This window comes from Podarcis filfolensis (genome assembly GCF_964270895.1).
Source record: "Podarcis filfolensis genome assembly, chromosome: 12".
NCBI lineage: Eukaryota > Metazoa > Chordata > Lepidosauria > Squamata > Lacertidae > Podarcis > Podarcis filfolensis.
The window spans coordinates 54,709,858-54,730,133 of record NC_139614.1 but is presented as its reverse complement, the minus strand read 5'-3'; the positions used below and the strand labels follow the sequence as shown (position 1 = coordinate 54,730,133).

General features: G+C 49.1%; 2 protein-coding genes across 4 annotated transcripts in view; one reads left to right on the top strand and one right to left on the bottom strand.

Annotated features, from left to right (window-relative positions):
* LOC310746227 (cathelicidin-related peptide Oh-Cath-like) overlaps positions 1 to 20,276 on the top strand; it is a 520,941-nt gene that overhangs the window by 85,107 nt on the left and 415,558 nt on the right. The gene's annotated exons all lie outside the window — the stretch shown is intronic.
* KLHL18 (kelch like family member 18) overlaps positions 6,724 to 20,276 on the bottom strand; it is a gene marked incomplete at its 5' end in the record, with an annotated part of 46,903 nt that continues 33,350 nt past the window's right edge. The window contains 5 exons of one of the 2 annotated variants that reach the window (XM_083579596.1): positions 6,724 to 9,567; positions 10,799 to 10,910; positions 11,761 to 11,865; positions 13,456 to 13,678; positions 16,197 to 16,333. In XM_083579596.1, coding sequence (XP_083435722.1) covers positions 9,181 to 9,567; positions 10,799 to 10,910; positions 11,761 to 11,865; positions 13,456 to 13,678; positions 16,197 to 16,333 — 964 coding nt within the window. In that variant the 3' untranslated portion in view covers positions 6,724 to 9,180. Of the gene's footprint in view, positions 9,568 to 10,798; positions 10,911 to 11,760; positions 11,866 to 13,455; positions 13,694 to 16,196; positions 16,334 to 20,276 lie in introns of both variants that reach the window. The other variant, XM_083579595.1, reaches the window with a different exon arrangement.

The following is a 20,276-nucleotide window of genomic DNA, read 5'->3' as shown; positions in this document are numbered from 1 at the left end:
ATAAAAATATGAAACTGCACATCCTCAGAGAATCTCTGTTTTGTTGTTGTTCAAGTCGGAAACTTAGAAGTGGTTGTGAAGCACAGAAGGGCTATGGTGGGTGGGGTGTGTGTGAGAGAGAAGAGAAACCTGCAATATGTGCTTTACGACTGTGGTAATGTGGGGAAAAGTTGCTTTGGTTCATTTAAAGGCAAATCGGCCTAATCTGCATTTTTCACAACAATATTTGAATCAGAATACAGCTATTCCCTTGAAATCTGCATTTCTCTGAATTTTGCAATCCAGTTCTCCAGTCAAATACAGTGTATAAAAATGCATCTGTTCGGGTGGTCTGCATATAAATCCATTCACTTTTTTAACTTGGAAATGTCTGTTGGACTGTTTAGTGTTGTTTTTTAGTCGTTTAGTCGTGTCCGACTCTTCGTGACCCCCCCTGGACCAGAGCACGCCAGGCACTCTTGTCTTCCGCTGCCTCCCGCAGTTTGGTCAAACTCATGCTGGTAGCTTCGAGAACACTGTCCAACCATCTCGTCCTCTGGCGTCCCCTTCTCCTTGCGCCCTCCATCTTTCCCAACATCAGGGTCTTTTCCAGGAAGTCTTCTCTTCTCATGAGGTGGCCAAAGTATTGGAGCCTCAGCTTCAGGATCTGTCCTTCCAGTGAGCACTCAGGACTGATTTCCTTCCGAATGGAGAGGTTTGATCTTCTTGCAGTCCATGGGACTCTTAAGAGTCTCCTCCAGCACCAGAATTCAAAAGCATCCATTCTTCGGCGATCAGCCTTCTTTATGGTCCAGCTCTCACTTCCATACATCACTACTGGGAAAACCATACCTTTCACTATACGGACCTTTGTTGGCAAGGTGATGTCTCTGCTTTTTAAGATGTTTAGTACTATCCACAATTTGTTGGCACCCGTCTTTATGTTCCTTTCAATAGCTTTTGGTGATCATGGGAATTTCCGAACCCCTGACCGATTCAGGACCCCCCAACAGACCATGGTTATCCACAATGGGTATATTTGTAAACACACAAAAATATTTCAGATGCCAGCAAGCTTCCGGCGACTTTGTCAGAAACGAAACTGATTTTTATGTGAGCCCCCTGGGGTTCCTGGAAATTCCCAGAGAGTTGCGAGTGTGCTGTAATATTTATGTTGCGATAAGAATAGCTCGGCAGAGCATGAGACTCTTAATCTCAGGGTTGTGGGTTTGACCCCAACATTGGATGGAAGATTCCTGCACTGTGGGGGGTGGGACTCGACGATTCTCCCTGTCCTTTCCAACTCTACAAGCCTGTGATTCTGTGAAAAACTTCCAAGAGAAAAAGACAGTTTGATTCCCAAACTGACCAAATGTTTTCTCTGCAAGGTCAAAGGAAAATGGAAAAGCCTCCCCATTGTCTTTTCCTTCAGAAATCCTGTCTTAAGGGTATGTCTGTGTTTGAATAGGGTGAGCCTATGGCCTGACTAGGAACTAAGTATTTATCATTACAAAAGACTGGCCAGGCTCCCCAGGGTATCCAATCAAGTAAGCATTAACAGGTAACCTGCCAGACAGGAGGTAAACAACACACTCAGATTTCTGCTGTAGACCGCCCCTTTCTGTGATGTATGTATGATGTGTCCGGGGGTGGTCTTGGACTCCAGGGCGGGCAATTTAAAATGTCTATATAAGGGCAGGCACACCTTTGTTCTGGGTCCCTCCTCTCTCCTGCGGGTGAGGGGAGCACCCTGTTGCAACAGTTCAATAAAGATCAGGCTTACTAGCTGCTTTGCTTCTCAATATTCTCTGGTTCGCCTCTGTTATTCTCTCCTACCAATAGGGAACCTGCGTAAGGACTCAATATGGGCTCTTGGATACCCCATAAGGGAAAAGGGGCAGATTGGGCAGATTTTGTTTACAACAAGGTCCAGTTCTTCCAGTCTTCTGCAGGACAAATTCCAAAATTGGGAGGTCAGCATCAAAGGAGTATCTGCGCTCCTCTCTTTGGGAATGCCTGGGCAGAATTTCAAGGCCTTTTCCTACAAAAGCAAACAAACCTCGGAGCTGAAACACACAAGATCAAAGTCTGCAGAGTTCACGCAAGGAGAGAAAACACGTGGTATTTCCTCTCTGCCATTAAATAAAACATGAAAGAAAATAATCAAGCCACAACGGTTGGTTTGCCCCCTGCCCCCTTGGCACCCCTGTTTTTACTCACCATTTGGGGGGTGGGGGAGAGAAATACACACCAACTTAAAGAGCCATGTTGCAGTTCAGGAAAGTTTTTAATGTGTGGCATTTTAATGTATTTTTAATCTTTGTTGGAAGCTACCCAGAGTGCCTGGTGATACCCAGCCAGATGGGTGGGGTACAAATAAATAATAATAATAATAATAATAATAATAATAATAATAATTATTATTATTATTATTATTATTATTATTATTATTATTACAGACTGAGCAATCCCAGACAAGTCTTCCAGATGAATCTCATCCCCCTCCCCTTTTTTATGGAGTTACAAGCTTGGTGGATCAGGGGGATGCTGTGTAGTGTATCTTGATTTCAGGAAGGCCTTTGACAAAATCCCCCGTGATATTCTTGTAGCGGAGGTGGCATGAGCATAGCCAGGATTTTTGTTAGGGTGGGGGGCAGCCAAAGTTGCTGAGCTTTCCTTGGGAAATTGCAGGTAAGAATAATACCCCAAAGACAGGACATTAGCCCCACCCCCCGACTACACCCATGGAATGTAGTAAAATGTCAGCTGGATATGAGGTTAGGTGGATTTGTAGCCAGTTGGATGACCAAGCCCAAAATCTATTCATTTATGGTTCCTCGTCATTCTGGGGGAAAGTGAAAAGTCAGGTGCCGTAGGGTTCTATCCTGGGCCCAAGGTCTTTGTAAATGACTTGGACGAAGGAATTAAGGGGAAGGAATTATTATTATTATTGTTGTTGTTGTTGTTGTTGTTGAGTTGTTTAGTCGTGTCCAACTCTTCATGACCCCCTGGACCAGAGCACGCCAGGCATTCCTGTCTTCCACTGCCTCCCGCAGTTTGGTCAAACTCAAGCTGGTAGCTTCGAGAACACTGTCCCACTATCTGGTCCTCTGTCCTCCCCTTCTCCTTGTGCCCTCCATCTTTCCCAACATCAGGGTCTTTTCCAGGGAGTCTTCTCTTCTCATGAGGTGGCCAAAGTCTTGGAGTCTCATCTTCAGGATCTGTCCTTCCAGTGAGCACTCAGGGCTGATTTCCTTCAGAATGGAGAGGTTTGATCTTCTTGCAGTCCATGGGACTCTCAAGAGTCTCCTCCAGCACCATAATTCCAAAACATCCATTCTTCGGCGATCAGCCTTCTTTATGGTCCAGCTTTCATCATCATCATCATCATCATCATCATCATCATTATTATTATTTCAAGAGAACTTAGGGCCAAACTAGAGGCTGACATTGGCTGTGTGATTTCTGCCTGCGTAGCCTTTTTTTTTTTATTTAAAAAAAAATGAGAAGAGAGTAGCTGCCCTGGACTGGGACTGTGCATGAGAATAAAGGAGAGCCTGAGTGTCAGATCAGGCCAAAGGCCCACCTTCAGTCGTCGTTCCCCAACTGCCTCATAGGGGCAAGATCTCCCGGGAAGAGTCGCTGTGCCCCTGAGCTGTCCTGTTTCTTTGAAAGAGAGTTAATTTCTCTGACACTGTGTGGGTTCTTGCTGACCTGCTCCCGACTCCACCTCCAGATATTCTGCGTGCAAAGCAGAGGCTCCCTTCCCTCTGGTGCCTCCGCGATCCTTTTCTTTCTAGACTGTAAGCCTCTCGAGGCAAGACCTGCCCTCCTTTTCTTTGCAAAGGACATTCTCTGGCACTAATCCATCGCAAACATGTGCACAGAACTGCTGGCAAAGGCATTTTGACAAAATAGTTCCCGTGCGTTTATTTCCAGGAAGTCAAACTGGTTCTGGCCATAGCTGACAACTTACAGATTTGAAAGTAAGGGACCAGCAGCCTCGGAAATAAGGGATCAGCAGCCAAAATAAGGGATTTTCAGAGCACAGGTATGTTCGACTTCTGAGCCCCTCCGAGCCAAAGGCAGAAAGCCCAGCCAGCAGCCAAACGAAGCCTCAAGCGGTGGTTCCCACAGCGCAGCAACCCAGCAAAGGGGATGCAGCAAGGAAAACCACCGTCACCTCTCTGCTGGGAAGCGCTGAGCAAAGGCGAGTCCCCAGGCAATGTGGCCGATTTGATCGGCACAAGGCATGCAAGCTCCACCCCCCAGTCATTCTTAGACTCCTTATTGGGTGAGCAACACAGCCAAGCAACCCAGTTGGAGCCTCCCTCCTCCCTGGCCGGCAGGGAGGGAGGGAGAGGAGCTGCTTCCTTTGAAACCTGGGAAATATAAGGGACATCATCAATAAGGGACAGCAGCGGGACACGGCGCTGGGATAAGGGAGTTTCCCACCAAATAAGAGACGGTTGACAGATATGGTTCTGGATAGAAGTCAAGGCGTTTAACGTCGATGGTTCCTTGCTGTGGAAATCTTCTTCCAGCAGAGATTGGGGTTGCATTGCTGCTTTTGGGGAATTCTCTTGGGAAACTCTTAAAAAAATGTCAACATGCCTATTCCATCGCTTGAACCCTTGGCTCACTTGGCGGTTTCCCCATCCGGGCTCTGACCAGATTTTATTCCCCCACTCAAGTTTCTCTGCTTCAGCATCAAGCACTTCAATGTATTCAATGGACCTCAGGGTCCTGGGTTCAAGTTCCACGTTGGCAAGAAGATTTTTTTTTGGGGGGGGTTTCAAGCTTCCAACTCTATAATTCCATGATTCTATGTACTGTGGTACATAGAATGACAAACCTAGACAGCATCTTAAAAAGCAGAGACATCACCTTGCCAACAAAGGTCTGCATAGTTCAAGCTATGGTTTTCCCAGTAGTGATGTATGGAAGTGAGAGCTGGACCATAAAGAAGGCTGATCGCCGAAGAATGGATGCTTTTGAATGATGGTGCTGGAGGAGACTCTTGAGAGTCCCATGGACTGCAAGAAGATCAAACCTCTCCATTCTGAAGGAAATCAGCCCTGAGTGCTCACTGGAAGGACAGATCCTGAAGCTGAGGCCTGCAAGACTTTGGCCACCTCAGGAGAAAACTCCCTGGAAAAGACCCTGATGCTGGGAAAGATGGAGGGCACAAGGAGAAGGGGACGACAGAGGACGAGATGGTTGGATCGTGTTTTCGAAGCTACCAGCATGAGTTTGACCAAACTGCGGGAGGCAGTGGAAGACAGGAGTGCCTGGCGTGCTCTGGTCCAGGGGGTCACGAATAGGCGGACACGACTAAAAAACAACATGTACTGTAGTTGATGTAAAGACATCAGGTCCCTACACGTGTAACCACCACAGGGGACACATCCATTGAGTTACAAGGTCATGGGCTTCCTTATTAAGCAGCAATGTCAGAGGCTGTGTTAGACAAGAAATACTTTCCCTCCCCATTGCAATTCCTCCTGAAGCCCCCCTGTTCTTAAAAGCCCGATTCAGTCCAATCCCTGCTGAACACGGTTGCCTGAAGAGAGTGAGAGCCTGGAAGTGGGTAGCTTGGTTTTGGTACCAGAGGACAGTATGAACATACCTTCACAACGACCCACAGATCAGCTATTTGGCACACACCTTTGGCTGTGGGATGATTGCTTCCTGATCCGTGGCTTCTTGACTCCTTGCTTCTTGATCCTCGGACCCTTGACTTCTTGCCTCTCAGCTCTCTGACCCTTGGACTCTTGGCTTTCTGACTCCTGGCTTCTGAACCACCACTCCTCCTCCCACCCCGCCATCTTGCCCCCAGTCCTGACGTCCCCTGCTGGGACTTTGATCGCCCATGAACCGGACCGTGACAGATACCTTCCCAGGTTGACCCCATCTGATATATGGTCCACTACAGAGAAGCAAGGACGCGGGTGGGTGGCGCTGTGGGTTAAACCACAGAGCCCAGGACTTGCCGATCAGAAGGTCGGCGGTTCAAATCCCCGCCACAGAGTGAGCTCCCATTGCTCGGTCCCTGCTCCTGCCAACCTAGCAGTTCGAAAGCACGTCCTAGTGCAAGTAGATAAATAGGTACCACTCCGGCAGGAAGGCAAACGGCGTTTCCGTGCACTGCTCCGGTTCGCCAGAAGCGGCTTAGCCATGCTGGCCACATGACCCAGAAGCTGTACGCCGGCTACCTCGGCTAATAAAGCGAGATGAGCGCCGCAACCCCAGAGTCGGCCACGACTGGACCTAACAGTCAGGGGTCCCTTTACCTTTACCTTACAGAGAAGTAACACCTTGAGATCTTCTCTTGAAGAGCAGCAAGACTGCTACTCAGTATGGGAACTGAAGACCCCACACCTGGGAGTGAATGCTCAAAACAGGAATGAGTGTCACTGGACAAGGTGGTGGTTGTGGGAACATGGACAAGGGCAGTGATGAAGCCTAGTTTGGACCAGGTGGGGAAACAGCTGTGCCATGCAGAGGACCTTCCACACTTAGATGAGAATGTACACTGGGGCCCTGAATCTTCATTTTCCTGGAGTTATGGAAAAACGAGTGTGCAATCTATAGCCACGTAATTTCTACGACGGCTTCTGAACCTGTGTGAATGACCCCGCAAAAGGATTTCAGTAAACTGGCTTAGGGAGAAAACGCAGGCAAAATACACCGAAGGCAAGACACATTCACGAAACAGGAAAGAACAAGGGAGCAGCCGAGAAATAGAGTTTCTTTCAAGTTAAATATATTTGGGCTAGGGAGAGCGGAGGTATCGTCACCTAACCTTCACTCTGCCTCGGATTTCACCAACCACCACAAGAACGGACAACACTTTTTTTTTAAAGTACATGATTTCACATTGACACAAGTGGATGGCCTTGTTACGTTTATACGGAAAGGCTCGCCGGTATGCTCGGAAGCCCCTTCTTGCTCCAGGACTCTCGCCGTCGTTTCAAGTTTCTGCCCCAAATCGGTTTTCTCCTGGCAGTTATGGAAATTCACAATACTGTTCATGGATGAAGGGCATGCACAAAATCACAGGCTACGGAAATCCCAAGCGCATCCAGCCCTACGTAATTTAACACTCGCTCCCGACAAGCCCCCTCTGCAATTTTCAGCTCGCAAGTCTTGCAACTAAGTTCCTCTGAGCCACTTGTGTGAAAACGTCTCATTTCAAGATCGGGTGTCGGAATCTCTCTTGCCCCAACGGGAATGTAGGTGGCAGGAGTCGTTTTAAAATGGAAGCAGCTCTAACAGGTATTTAAAAGCTACCTACGGATAGGGGCACAGCCCGTTTAACTTAAGGGGGGGGGAGAAGGAGGTGGGGTTCAGAGGATCCAACTGGCCTTTCGATCTTTGTGCAAAACTGGAGCGGTGTAATGTTCAGACAGAAGAATGATGGAGGCGGAACAGCAGAGCAGACTCGTTGCCACTGTGTTAAACTACAGTGGTTTTGAAAACACACACACACACATTCGACAGTACCTCGATTTGGCTTTGATGCTATCAGTTCCTCGAAAGGTGGAGAGAGGGAAGACACACAGCTTTTTTCCAGCTTGAAATTTGGCAACCTGATAGTACTTAGCATAGACGAAGGACAGAGTAGAAGCTAGATTTTGAGCAAGGAAGGTGTTGGTCTGAAAACCAAGTAGCCTCTGTGCTGATAAACAGCTGAGAATTTTAAAGGAGGGTGGGATGAGGAAGGACCACCATGAGGAAATGCTGCCCCCGTAAGAATTGGGTGTGTATTCTTATCCTAACTCACAGGTTTCTCCCTGGCCGTTTTGCCCCTCGCTCATAAATCTATAAACCTCCCACTTACTCTTAGAAGCTGCTATTTCTCACTCTCCAGAGCAAGGCAATGGATGTCCTACAGCAGCTATCAAAACAGACACCCGACAGCCTGCAGGGCAAAAAACTGCCACCATCTGAGAGCTCAAAACCCCCAAGAACAGAAGGACGTGGTCACAGGTCCTCCCCATCAGAAATCAGATACGCTTTTTTGCTTAAGGCTTGTGTGTCTCCAAAGATAGCCCTAGGCGGAAGAGCATTTCCTGCCTAAACAAAAATCTCAGATCTGGGGATGAGAATTTTGATTTGATGTGAACGGTCGCCGCAAGCGGCGCAGAAACAACTTTGTGGGAATGACGGTGCTCAGCGGAAACATCTAGTTTCCAGGAAATTGTATGGGTGTGTTGACGGTGCCAAGCCAACTACTGCTGTTCGGATGACACACAGCCTGATTTGCTGTTTCGGAGTTCTTCAGAGACAGGATTGGGCCCCCTTATGCTACACGCTTTGCGTCTGAATGGTTCCCACGGCCAACAGGCTCTGGCATGCAAAAACACAACCCTCCAGGAACTTCAGGGACGGAAGCCTGTAATGCCATGGCATTCTCCTGAGCTGTGGATCAGTGGCAAAAGGCTCCGAAGCCTTCCTTGCACCGTGGCCCTATCTTTTTGTTTCTGAAGACACGAGAGCCTTTTCTTGCTTTCTGCACGCAGCTAGAACGCAAGAGGGGGACCAACCTTGCCTCTGGAGCAAACGGAGACGAAACCATCAAACAGAGCTTTGCATGTGCATCTGCGCCACCTAGTGGCCAGGTGTAGGAAGGGGCAGACTCTTCCGGAATTGCATTTCTCTGTAGAAAATTACTTCATTTTTCCTTGGGGAGAGGGGATAATTGCACCTCTGTGTTGACCACGAATAAAAGACGGTGGGTGTTTTCCTGGCCAACGTACTGTCCTTGCCCTGGAAGAGAAGGGAGCTCCCTTTCCAGCTTTCAAGGGGCACGGCGACAGAAGCATCTGATTACTCCTAGGAAAAGCCCACCTGACCTAAGCAGACTTGCACCCACGACACAATCACAAGGGGACCAAGGCAGCATCAGCGGAGGCACGGAAGGAGCTTGGCAGCGTCCAGGAGGAAGAGGCAGGTGAGGCTTCATTCACACGGCCTGAAATCTCCAAACTCTTGTGACACCGCGGGACCTCGCTCAACGGCCACGTGGCCCTGATCCATGGGGCTGTTTGTGCGCTTCCCAAATGACAATGGCCCAAGCACCTGGAAACAATGTCGAAGTAGAGTCTCTCTGCAGATCAGCTCCTCGAGGCAAGGCTCCTGGCTGCGGAAGTCCTGGCTTTTGGGCGACGCAGGCTCGTGCCACCTCCCACCCTCCGCTCAGATAGTCAGGAGAGGTATGCATCCCACCCCAACCCCTCCCTCGTGGCACACCATGGGGGCCATGAACGTCCAGCGGTTGGTTTCCGGGTCGTACATTTCTACAGAGCTGAGGTTGGACTGTCCGTCGTAGCCCCCCACGGCGTAGAGGCGGCCACAGTTCGCCACGAGGGAGACGCGGCTGCGCCGGGTGTTCATGGAGACGATCAGGTACCACTGGTCCGCCATGGAGTTGTAGACTTCGGCGATGCTGAGGAAGCCGGAGCCGTCGTAGCCGCCGCAGACGAACATCTTGCTGCCCAGGGAGGCGGCGCCGTGACGGCAGCGCTTGTTGAGCATGCTGGAGACATTGTGCCAGGAAGCCATGTGGTGGTTGTAGTATTCCACCTGCAAGAAAGGGCGAGGAAGTCAGGCTAGGGCACAGTCTGACCCCCTCCTTTGGTAATCCTCATAGAACTCTAGCCCAACGGTTGCCATTGATTTGACTGTGAATTGATTTAGAATGAACTGATTTTAGAATGTACCGTATATACCCGAGTATAAGCTGATTTGAATATAAGCCGAGGCACCTAATTTTAGCACAAAAAACTGGGAAAACTTATTGACTTGAGTATAAGCCGGGTCACCACACCACAAACCTGGAGGTGGCGGCAGCGGCGGAGGAAGAATAAGCAGCCCGAAAGAACTCTCATTCGAGTATAAGCTTTATACTTGAGTATAAACTTTTTCCGCAGGGGGCCGGTCCACTGTACCTCAGACCTTGTGGGGGGCCGGATTATATTTTTTGGGGGGGGGATCCCCCCGCCGACACCCCTCCCTTCTCCACAGCACCGGACGAATCCTGGTGGCTGCTTACCTGTGCCTTGCGAGCGGCAGGGGCTGGCGGCGGTGGAGGGACAATGAGCGGCGCGTAAGGGCTGGCTGCGGAGAGGGGCTACTTAAAATGGCACTCCACAAAGCCCAGCCCTCTTCCTCCTCTAGGCAGGGCAGGGAGAAGCCAGGAGGGAGGGAGGGAGGAGGCGCCGCCGCGGTGTGTGTGAGGGAGGGGGGGAAATGGCGCAGCCCAAACGATCAAAATCCCCACGCCAATCCACGCGGCGATTCCTGGACCGTCCACAGGCTGGATCCAGAAGACAATTGGGCCGGATCCAGCTCCCCGGGCCTTAGTTTACCGACTCATGCCCTGGAGCCTCTGTGCAAAGCCTACAGCCAACACATTGTGTTTCAGTATCAAAGTTGTGGGGTCAAGTTACTGCCCAGCCCAGCCTACCTGACAGGGCTGTCAGAAGGGGGGAAAACAAAGCAAGGATGTCGCAGCCCGCCACAAGCCCTCAAAAGAAGGCAGGAAAGAAACAGTTTACAGCGGACGTTCTGGCTGCGAATGTGATCCGTGCGGCCTGCACGTTCGCAACCCACAGCGCTGCATCTGCGCACGTGCGGGTTGCGATTCGGCACTTCTGCGCATGCGCGACCGCCGAAACCTGGAAGCAACCTGGTCTGGTACTTCCGGGTTTCGGTGCATCCGTAAACCAAAAAAACGCAACCTGAAGCGTCTGTAACCCAAGGAATGACTGTAATGGGGAAAAAGGTAAGAGGTGCGGCGAGCAAAAAAACTCACGCTGTTGAAGATCTGCAGTCCGTCGTGCCCGCCAGATACAAATATCCTGCCTTCGAATACTGTGACGCCAGCTGCACTGCGGTTCGAACTCATCGGGGTGACCACCATCCACCTTTGCAGGAGACCAGAAAATGAAAGGAACTGAGTGGCAGTCAAGTTTAAGGCTTCAAAAGCACACCTTGCGTCTGGGACGCTAGAGGCAGGGAGGAGATGTCCAGACATACTCCACAGTATACCTGAAGGAGCGTCTCCACCCCCATCGTTCAGCCCGGACACGGAGGTCCAGCTCTAAGGGCCTTCTGGCGGTTCCCTCCCTGCGAGAAGTGAGGTTACAGCAGGCATGGGCAAACTCGGCCTTCCAGATGTTTTGAGACTACAATTCCCATCATCCCTGACCACTGGTCCTGTTAGCTAGGGATGATGGGAGTTGTGGTCCCAAAACATCTGGAGGGCCGAGTTCCCCTATGCCTGGGTTACAGGGAACCAGGCAGAGGGCCTTCTCGGTGGTGGCGCCCGCCCTGTGGAACGCTCTCCCATCAGATGTCAAGGAAATAAACAACAATCTGACTTTTAGAAACAGGTAGGTAGCCGTGTTGGTCTGCCGTAGTCGAAACAAAATAAAATTCTTTCCAGTAGCACCTTAGAGACCAACTAAGTTTGTTACTGGTATGAGCTTTCATGTGCATTCACACAAAGAAGGTATCTGAAGAAGTGTGCATGCACACGAAAACTCATACCAATAACAAACTTAGTTGGACTCTAAGGTGCTGCTGGAAGGAATTTTTTTATTTTGTTTTGATTTTTAGAAGACATCTGAAGGCAGCCCTGTTTAGGGAAGTTTTTAATGTCTGATGTTTTCTTGTGTTTTTAATATTCTGTTGGGAGCCGCCCAGAGTGGCTGGAGAAACCCAGCCAGATGGGTGGGGTATAAATAATAAATTATTATTATGTCGTATACTCACTTGTCCGTCTCAGGTGAATAGGCCTCCACGGAGTTGAGGGAGGAGGTGCCGTCGTATCCACCACAGACGTAGATCTGCCCATCCAGCACGACTGTCCCCATGGCACTGAAACAAGCGCCAGGTGTTAAGACTGCTTTTGGCAACAAGCTTTTCTTACAGGCTGGTTCCACTTCTCCCTGGACCAATTGCGATGGCCCAGTTTCTTCTGCTTTCTCATTCTGAACCCATTGGCCTGTCTGGTGAGCTTGTGGAAATCACAAAACACTGAAGGCCTTCCTTTTCACCTCTTCCGGACCCACCAGAACTGCCGCCTGGCTGGCTGAGGGACAGCACCAGCCGCCCTGGACTTTGTACCAGCTAGACCAGGGGAGGGGGAAGCTGTGACACTCGAGACGTTGCTCTGTTTCCAACTCCCATCACCTCTGACCACTAGACATGCTGGCTGAGGCTGACGGGAGCTGGAGTCTCGAGGGCTCCAATTTAAACTAAGGAATCCAGCTTGACATTCCCCCAGAGCATTTTCCTAACACAGATACAGGAAGATGTGGGCACATGTATGTTTGTAAAAATGTTTGTATATCTGAAGGAGCGTCTCCATCCCCATCGTTCTGCCCGGACACTGAGGTCCAGCGCCGAGGGCCTTCTGGCGGTTCCCTCACTGCGAGAAGCCAAGTTACAGGGAACCAGGCGGAGGGCCTTCTCGGTGGTGGCGCCTGCCCTGTGGAATGCCCTCCCACCAGATGTCAAGGAAATAAACAACTACCAGACTTTTAGAAGACATCTGAAGGCAGCCCTGTTTAGGGAAGCTTTTAATAATAAATAAATAAATAAATAAATAAATAAATAAATAAATAAATAAATAATTTTAATTTAATTATACCCCGCCCATCTGGGTGGGCTTCCCCAGCCACACTTTTAATGTTTAATAGACTACAGTGGTGCCTCGCAAGACGAAATTAATTCGTTCCGCAAGTTTTTTCTTCTTGCGAGTTTTTCGTCTTGCGAAGCACGGTTTCCCATAGGAATGCATTGAAAATCAATTAATGCGTTCCTATGGAGACCGCTTGCCAGGCTGGCGGTGCGGAGAAGGGCTTTTCTCCCCACCGCAAGCCTTCAGGACAGGTCCGGGAACAGAGGGGAAGGCGCGCAGCGCTTCTCCTCTGTTCCCGGGGCTTGCGGTGGGAGGAGGGTTTTTCCTCCCCACCGCCAACATTCAGAACAGCATTCTGAATGTTGGCGGTGGGAAGGAAAACCCTCCTCCCACCGCAAGTCTTCAGGACAGCCATCTGAAGGCTGGCGCGGGGAGCAGGTCTCTCCGCCCCACCGCCAGCCTTCAGAGGAGCCTTCCAAAGGCTGGCGGCGGGAGGAGGTCTCTCCGCCCCACCGCCAGCCTTCGGAGGAGGTCCGGGGACAGTGGGGAAGACGCGCTGCGCTTCCCCGCTGTCCTGGAGATTTCCCTATGGGCTTTCGTCTTGCGAAGGAAGCCCATAGGGAAATGCGTTTTGCGAAGCGCCTCCAAAACGGAAAAACCCTTTCGTCTAGCAGGTTTTTCGTCTTGCGGGGCACCACTGTATTGCATTTTAATATTTTGTTGGAAGCCAACCAGAGTGGCTGGGGAAACCCAGCCAGATTGGGGGGGGTATAAATAATAAATAATAAATTATTGTTATTGCTAGTATGTTTATCCTCACTCACCTTCGTTTGCTGTTCATGCTTCCCACTTTGGACCAGGAATCTGTCTCTGGGTTGTAAACTTCCACGGTGCTCAGCCTCAGCTGCCCGTCGTATCCACCAATGGCGTACAAGAGCCCGTTCAGCACGGCAACGCCCACCCGGCTGCGGGCCGTCGTCATTGGCTGGCACTTCTCCCAGTGGTTGGCAATGGGGTCGAAGACTTCCACCACGTTCAGGGAGTCGCCTGCATAGAAATTTGCTGCTCATGTTTTAAAAAGTGGTCATCACTGGACTTGTAAAAGGGTAAAAGAGTATGGGGAAATAATCTACAATGTACTGGGGAAAACATTTAAAAGTACTCCCCCACCCCAATAAAAACACCCCCACCTCATATGGTGGTATCGTATGAGCACTGATCCAGAGCGTTTTTTCTACAGCATTTGTATTTGCTTACATGTAAGATTGGTTTGAGATGTGGGTGGCGCTGTGGGTTAAACCACAGAGCCTAGGACTTGCCAATCAGAAGGTCGGCGGTTCGAATCCCCGTGACGGGGTGAGCTCCCATTGCTCAGTCCCTGCTCCTGCCCACCTAGCAGTTCGAAAGCACACCAGTGCAAGTAGATAAATAGGTACCGCTCCAGCGGGAAGGTAAACGGTGTTTCCATGCACTGCTCTGGTTCGCCAGAAGCGGCTTAGTCATGCTGGCCACATGACCCGGAAGCTGTACGCCGGCTTCCTCGGCCAGTAAAGCGAGATGAGTGCCGCAACCCCAGAGTCGGCCATGGGTCCCTTTACCTTTACCTAAGATCGGCTTGTTAAGAAATTGAACTGCACCCTTCTCATATTAATCCTTACAAGTCTGGCTGATGGAGAATTGATCAAGATTGGCTGATGAAGCATTGAACAAAACAGACTGGTTATCCAGAAATTCTGTTCCGGCGATATTTGGTGACAGATTATATATATATCGAGCTTTTGAATTATTCTACCGCAAGTGGTGAAGAAGATTTAGTGACTTTGGTTGTAATTTCTGCTTATTTGTATTAGTCTATAAAGAGCGCTTAGTGCCAATGTTATTGGCCATCGTATTATGTTATATTGTTTAGGTGGCGGTGAGAGGGCAGACAATTGGCAGATGCGGCGAGGTGTGCGATCAGCAGTGGGTGAGCGATTGGTGGAAGTGACCTCCCATGCCCTCCCCCAAAGCTAAAAAACTTAATTTCTTAATTTTTGGGTTACAGAAAAAGGGGTTGTGTTATACATGGGGTTGCAAGGGATGCGGGTGGCGCTGTGGGTTAAACCACAGAGCCTAGGACTTGCCGATCAGAAGGTCGGCGGTTCAAATCCCTGCAACGGGGTGAGCTCCCGTTGCTCGGTCCCTGCTCCTGCCAACCTAGCAATTCGAAAGCACATCAAAGTGCAAGTAGATCAATAGGTACCGCTCCGGCGGGAAGATAAATGGTGTTTCCGTGCGCTGCTCTGATTCGCCAGAAGTGGCTTAGTCATGCTGGCCGCATGACCCGGAAGCTGTACGCCGGCTCCCTCGGCCAATAAAGCGAGATGAGCGCCGCAACCCCAGAGTCGGCCACGACTGGACCTAATGGTCAGGGGTCCCTTTACCCTTTACACATGGGGTCATCTTATACACAGAAAAATACGGTACTCATGCACCACAGCTTTGCATTTATTGCACCTAATTGTAGTGATTCAGACTATCCATGTAATAAACCGCTGTCAGAGAGAAAGGGCAGGCCTTTTCCATATTTTATGGTGAACGGCTGCCGGGCTCGTCTTCCTCTGTGCAGCTGCGACTGCGTGCCCCAGCTAGAATCCCAAACGATCCTTGCAGGATACCACGGGATGACGAATTTGCCAGGGTTTACGAGGCTTGTCACTGAGCAAGCAGCAAGGGGTAAAGGCCCCAAACAAGAACTCCTGCATTGCTGAGAATCCACGGATTGGAATCCACTGGTCTTGATCCGGCTCTGCTTTGTTCCACACATGATTTATATTGTGTGATTTGCTTTGGGCATACAATTTTTTTTTAAGGGAGCTGGATGAGCTTCACAGCTTTATCCGACTTTTCACCTAGGGCAGGCATGGCCAAACTTGGCCCTCCAGCTGTTTGGGGACTACAATTCCCACCACCCCTGACCACTGGACCTGTTAGCTAGGGATGGTGGGAGTTGTAGTCCCAAAACAGCTGGAGGGCCAAGTTTGGCCATGCCCGACCTAGGGAGATCAGGGAAGCCATGCAAACATATCCCCTTTTTGGATCAGAACAGGATTGTGACACTCATATCACCGGGTGACCAACCCAGATATACCATGGGTTCAGGTGTTGCTCTTAATTCCCCTTGCCAGCACAGGACTTTAATTCAGTGTGTCTGAGCACTGCGGCACATGCACCAAACTACAATTCACATTGCCCTTTGGCAGGGAGTCATGACAGGCCAGCATAAAACAGGGTCCAAAGAGGCTGCTTTGGAGAGCCATCTTCAAATAGCTAAACAGCTGTCACAGGGAAGATGGAGCTAGCTGGTTTTCTCCTGCTCCGGAGAGCAGGACTCGAACCAATGGCTTATAGAAAAGGAGATTCCGACTAAACATCGGGAAGAACTTTCTGACAGTCTCATGGATGCTTCAGCTGAGATTCCTGCATCGCAGGGGGTTAGACTAGGTGACTCTCGGGGTCCCAATTCTACAATTCCACGGTGCTTCCTAGATATACATCCCTGGCAAGCAACAGAGTTGAAAGATACCTGCTGAGTTGAGGCCTCCCACGGCATAGATCAGGCCTGCGATGGAGGTGCAGCAACGGGGGCGGGTTTTGAAAGACGGGAGGTGCGGCCGTCGCTCTGGCATGAGGTGGTAATCCTTTGCTTCATCCACGAGGTCCCTGAAATCCAAATGGGAAATGATATACAGTGGTACCTCCGGTTACGAACGGGATCTGTTCCGGAGGCCTGGCCATAACCCAAAAATTTCGTAACCTGGGGACCGCTTCTGCGTGCGCACACAGCACAGCAGAGCACTTCTGCACATGCGCAAAGCGCACAGAGTGTATCTGTATTTGTTAATTTTATCCATTCCTGAATCCAACTAATGCAAGAGGCTTCATAATAAAATTTCAAATCAGGCAGTGAGAAGCCTCCTCTATCCTTAGTATCTGTTCATAATTTGTATTTTATTCTCGGCTTCTTACGCTGCCAGATAAATTCTGAAATATCCTTTTGCTAATCTTCAGAACATTCCATATTGCTTATTATCGGGGTTGATTAGAATAAAAACAGCATGTTTGGCAATAGGTAAAGGTAAAGGTAAAGGTAAAAGTACCCCTGTCCGTACAGGCCAGTCTTGCCAGACTCTAGGGTTGTGCGCTCATCTCACTCTAGAGGCCGGGAGCCAGCGCTGTCCGCAGACACTTCCGGGTCACGTGGCCAGCGTGACAAGCTGCATCTGGCGAGCCAGCGCAGCACACGGAACGCCGTTTACCTTCCCGCTGGTAAGCGGTCCCTATTTATCTACTTGCATCCGGGGGTGCTTTCGAACTGGTAGGTTGGCAGGCGCTGGGACCGAACGACGGGAGCGCACCCCGCCGCGGGGATTCGAACCGCCGACCATACGATCGGCAAGTCCTAGGCGCTGAGGATTTACCCACAGCGCCACCCGCGTCCCTATGTTTGGCAATGCGTTCCTCTTAATAACTGATATTCTTCCTAAAAGAGACAAGTTCATTCTATTCCAAATTTCTAATTTCCTTTTTATTACATTCCAAGAAATCCAACCCAATTTCCACAACATTTGGGTTGAGTTCTTAACCAGAAATTTAGCATCCATTACGCATGATGTTTCACATACATTTATGCAACAGCCTGCACCTCAGAGCAGCTTAAGTAAAATGGGCATGGCAATGACCTACCTGAGCAGAATGCTTTGCTGACTAGAAGTGCAAAATCAGGAGTGGGAAACCCCAATCTTGGAGGATGAAAGTAGCCCCCTTACCCGGCATGTGGGATCCTCCCAGGCCACACCTCCTCCCTAGCATCCACTCCTCCAATTATCCTGTCTGGCTAAAAGATATCCTTGAAAATTGACAGTGCCTTTGGCTTGCCTGGACTGGGGACAGTGAACAAGTGCATATTAACCTCAAGTATCTGCGTGGCTGAAATGTAGCCTATTACACAAATTAACAGAGCGTGTAATTAAGAGGGCCTAATACTAATACAAATCATTCTCTTACTGGATGTCAGGCAAAGTCTTGTTCATATATGCATGCTTGATTGGCTGCAAAATTAAGTGGTGACTTGTCAAAATAGACACTACATATCAAATAGTAAAGGTAAAGGTAAAGGGACCCTTGACCATTAGGTCCAGTCGTGACCGACTCTGGGTTTGCGGCGCTCATCTCACTTTATTGGCCGAGGGAGCCGGCGTATAGTTTCTGGGTCATGTGGCCAGCATGACTAAGCCGCTTCTGGCGAACCAGAGCAGCACACGGAAACGCCATTTACCTTCCCGCCGGAGTGGTACCTATTGATCTACTTGCACCTTGATGTGTTTTCGAACTGCTAGGTTGGCAGGAGCAGGGACCGAGCAACGGGAGCTCACTCTGTGGCGGGGATTCGAACCGCCGGCCTTCTGATCGGCAAGTCCTAGGCTCTGTGGTTTAACCCACAGCGCCACCCGCGTCCCTATATCAAATAGAGGCCAGGGCTTTTGTGTCCCCTTTCATGGTGGCAATTCGTAAGAGCCAGTGTGGTGTAGTGGTTAAGAGCGGTAGTCTCATAATCTGGGGAACCAGGTTCGCGTCTCCGCTCCTCCACATGCAGCTGCTGGGTGACCGTGGGCTAGTCACACTTCTCTGAAGTCTCTCAGCCCCACTCACCCCACAGAGTGCTTGTTGTGGGGGAGGAAGGGAAAGGAGATGGTTAGGCACTTTGAGACTCCTTAAAGGGAGTGAAAGGCGGGATATCAAATCCAAACTCTTCTTCTTCTGCTGCTGCAGGCTTCCGGCTTCCGGTTGCCTTAATGGCACAGCTCCCACGATAGCGGAGACCATGGGCGAAGCAATAAACAAAGATGACAGAGAGCAATTATCTTTATAAACTCCCCCCAGGGCCTGGGGGGGGGGGAGTGAGCTTCCGTGGCAGATTGTCTCGGTACATGGCTTTCGCTCCGACATGGATGTGAGAGCAGGGCCGGATTTAGGTTTGATGAGGCCCTCAGCTACTGAAGGTAATGGAGCCCTTTCTATGTCCAGCTGTCCTTTTGTCAACAACAAATTGTCACTGTTTTTTGTGTTGAATACATGATATATGGTAATTTATGGACCTAACAGGTATCTCAAGCCATTTGCACATAACAGTCCATGCAGAATGTAGCCACCCTATATATAAAAATGAGCAAACCAGTGATTTTTTTAGGGAGCAGGCTAGCAGGCGGGGCCCATGACTTACACCATAGGAGCCTACACAACACAAAACACTGTTGCTGTATGTAGGTCTTATTTTATTTGTTTTTTTATCTTATATTTTGGAAATGTACATCCAGTTTTCTCCTTTAATTTTTTGGGGGGCCCCAAGAGAGTGGGGCCCTAAGCTATAGCCTGTTTAGCTTATATGTAAATCTGGCACTGATTGAGAGGCAGGGAGACGCTGGGTGCAAAAGCACTTCGCCTCTCGGTAACCCTCCAATGTCACCATTAAGAGCAGCGGTTCTTCTGTTCATTAAGAGATTAATTAGGATTAATGCAAGGGAAAAATTGAAAATATTACAATCTTAGAATATCTAACTGTGAAGATACATAAAATGAAAGGGTTTAAGGTCAGTGAGAAGGAGGAGGATTGGTTTGAGAAGATGGTGAATTATTTGGGTAGGTTTGAACAATTTGGGGCAATTAAAATGTTAAAAGTTAAATAAACTTTGTGAAGGGAGGAGTGTTAAGGTATATAGAATTGTACATATGGTTGATTTGAATATGTTATTATTGATTATGTATACCCAATGTATCAGCCGCCTGGGGGTTTTCACGGTTTGTGTTTTGGTTGTTGGTAAAAAAATAATTTAAAAAATAGGATTAATGCACAGATGTGTGCTGGTAACGATGGGACAAGATTGAGGACTGCCGAACCGAAACAGCTACAAGGTCATACAGATTTTATTTGGAAAGATGACTTCGTTTGAGCAACAAGATGGTATGTGTTGGGGGGCAGGGAGCCAATCACTTAATTATAAATCCTTTGCTACATAAATGGCTCAGCAAACCCCCCCCCCCCGAAAATGCCAAAAAATGAAGTGAAGAAGAAAGTAGATGGGAGTATAGATATGGATTATAAAGATAAATGGGACTGTGTGAGGAAAATATTAACGTTTGGAATAATTATTAAAAAGACTTGGAGCCTCTGCGGAGTTAATTTCTTACTTGCCCCCTGACAGAGGAGAGGAGGGACTTTGAAGACTTGCCGGGGCTTTAGTGGGAACCCAGATCATTCTTCTACGAATAATTATAATTAATTGTTTCGATTGGACGTGGAGGGGAGAATTTGGAGGCCCTCCAGGGCTTTGGGTGACTCCCTGCTTGAAATCGAAAGCGGAATTTTACAGCTGCAATCAGAAGAGTTGAGAACAAAGAGAGATCTCTCCAGAGTAACTTTTGAGTCAACAAAGCCATAAGGCACAAGGAGATCAGAAACAACTAATTTGGACATAATATTTGATAAAGAATTAAAGGGACAACTGATAAAAATTAAACACAGGAAGAAGAAAGGAGAACTTCACTTGCCAATTTACAAATAATTATGTGTGTTAATGCGAACTGAAGTTAATTATTATAGTTGTGG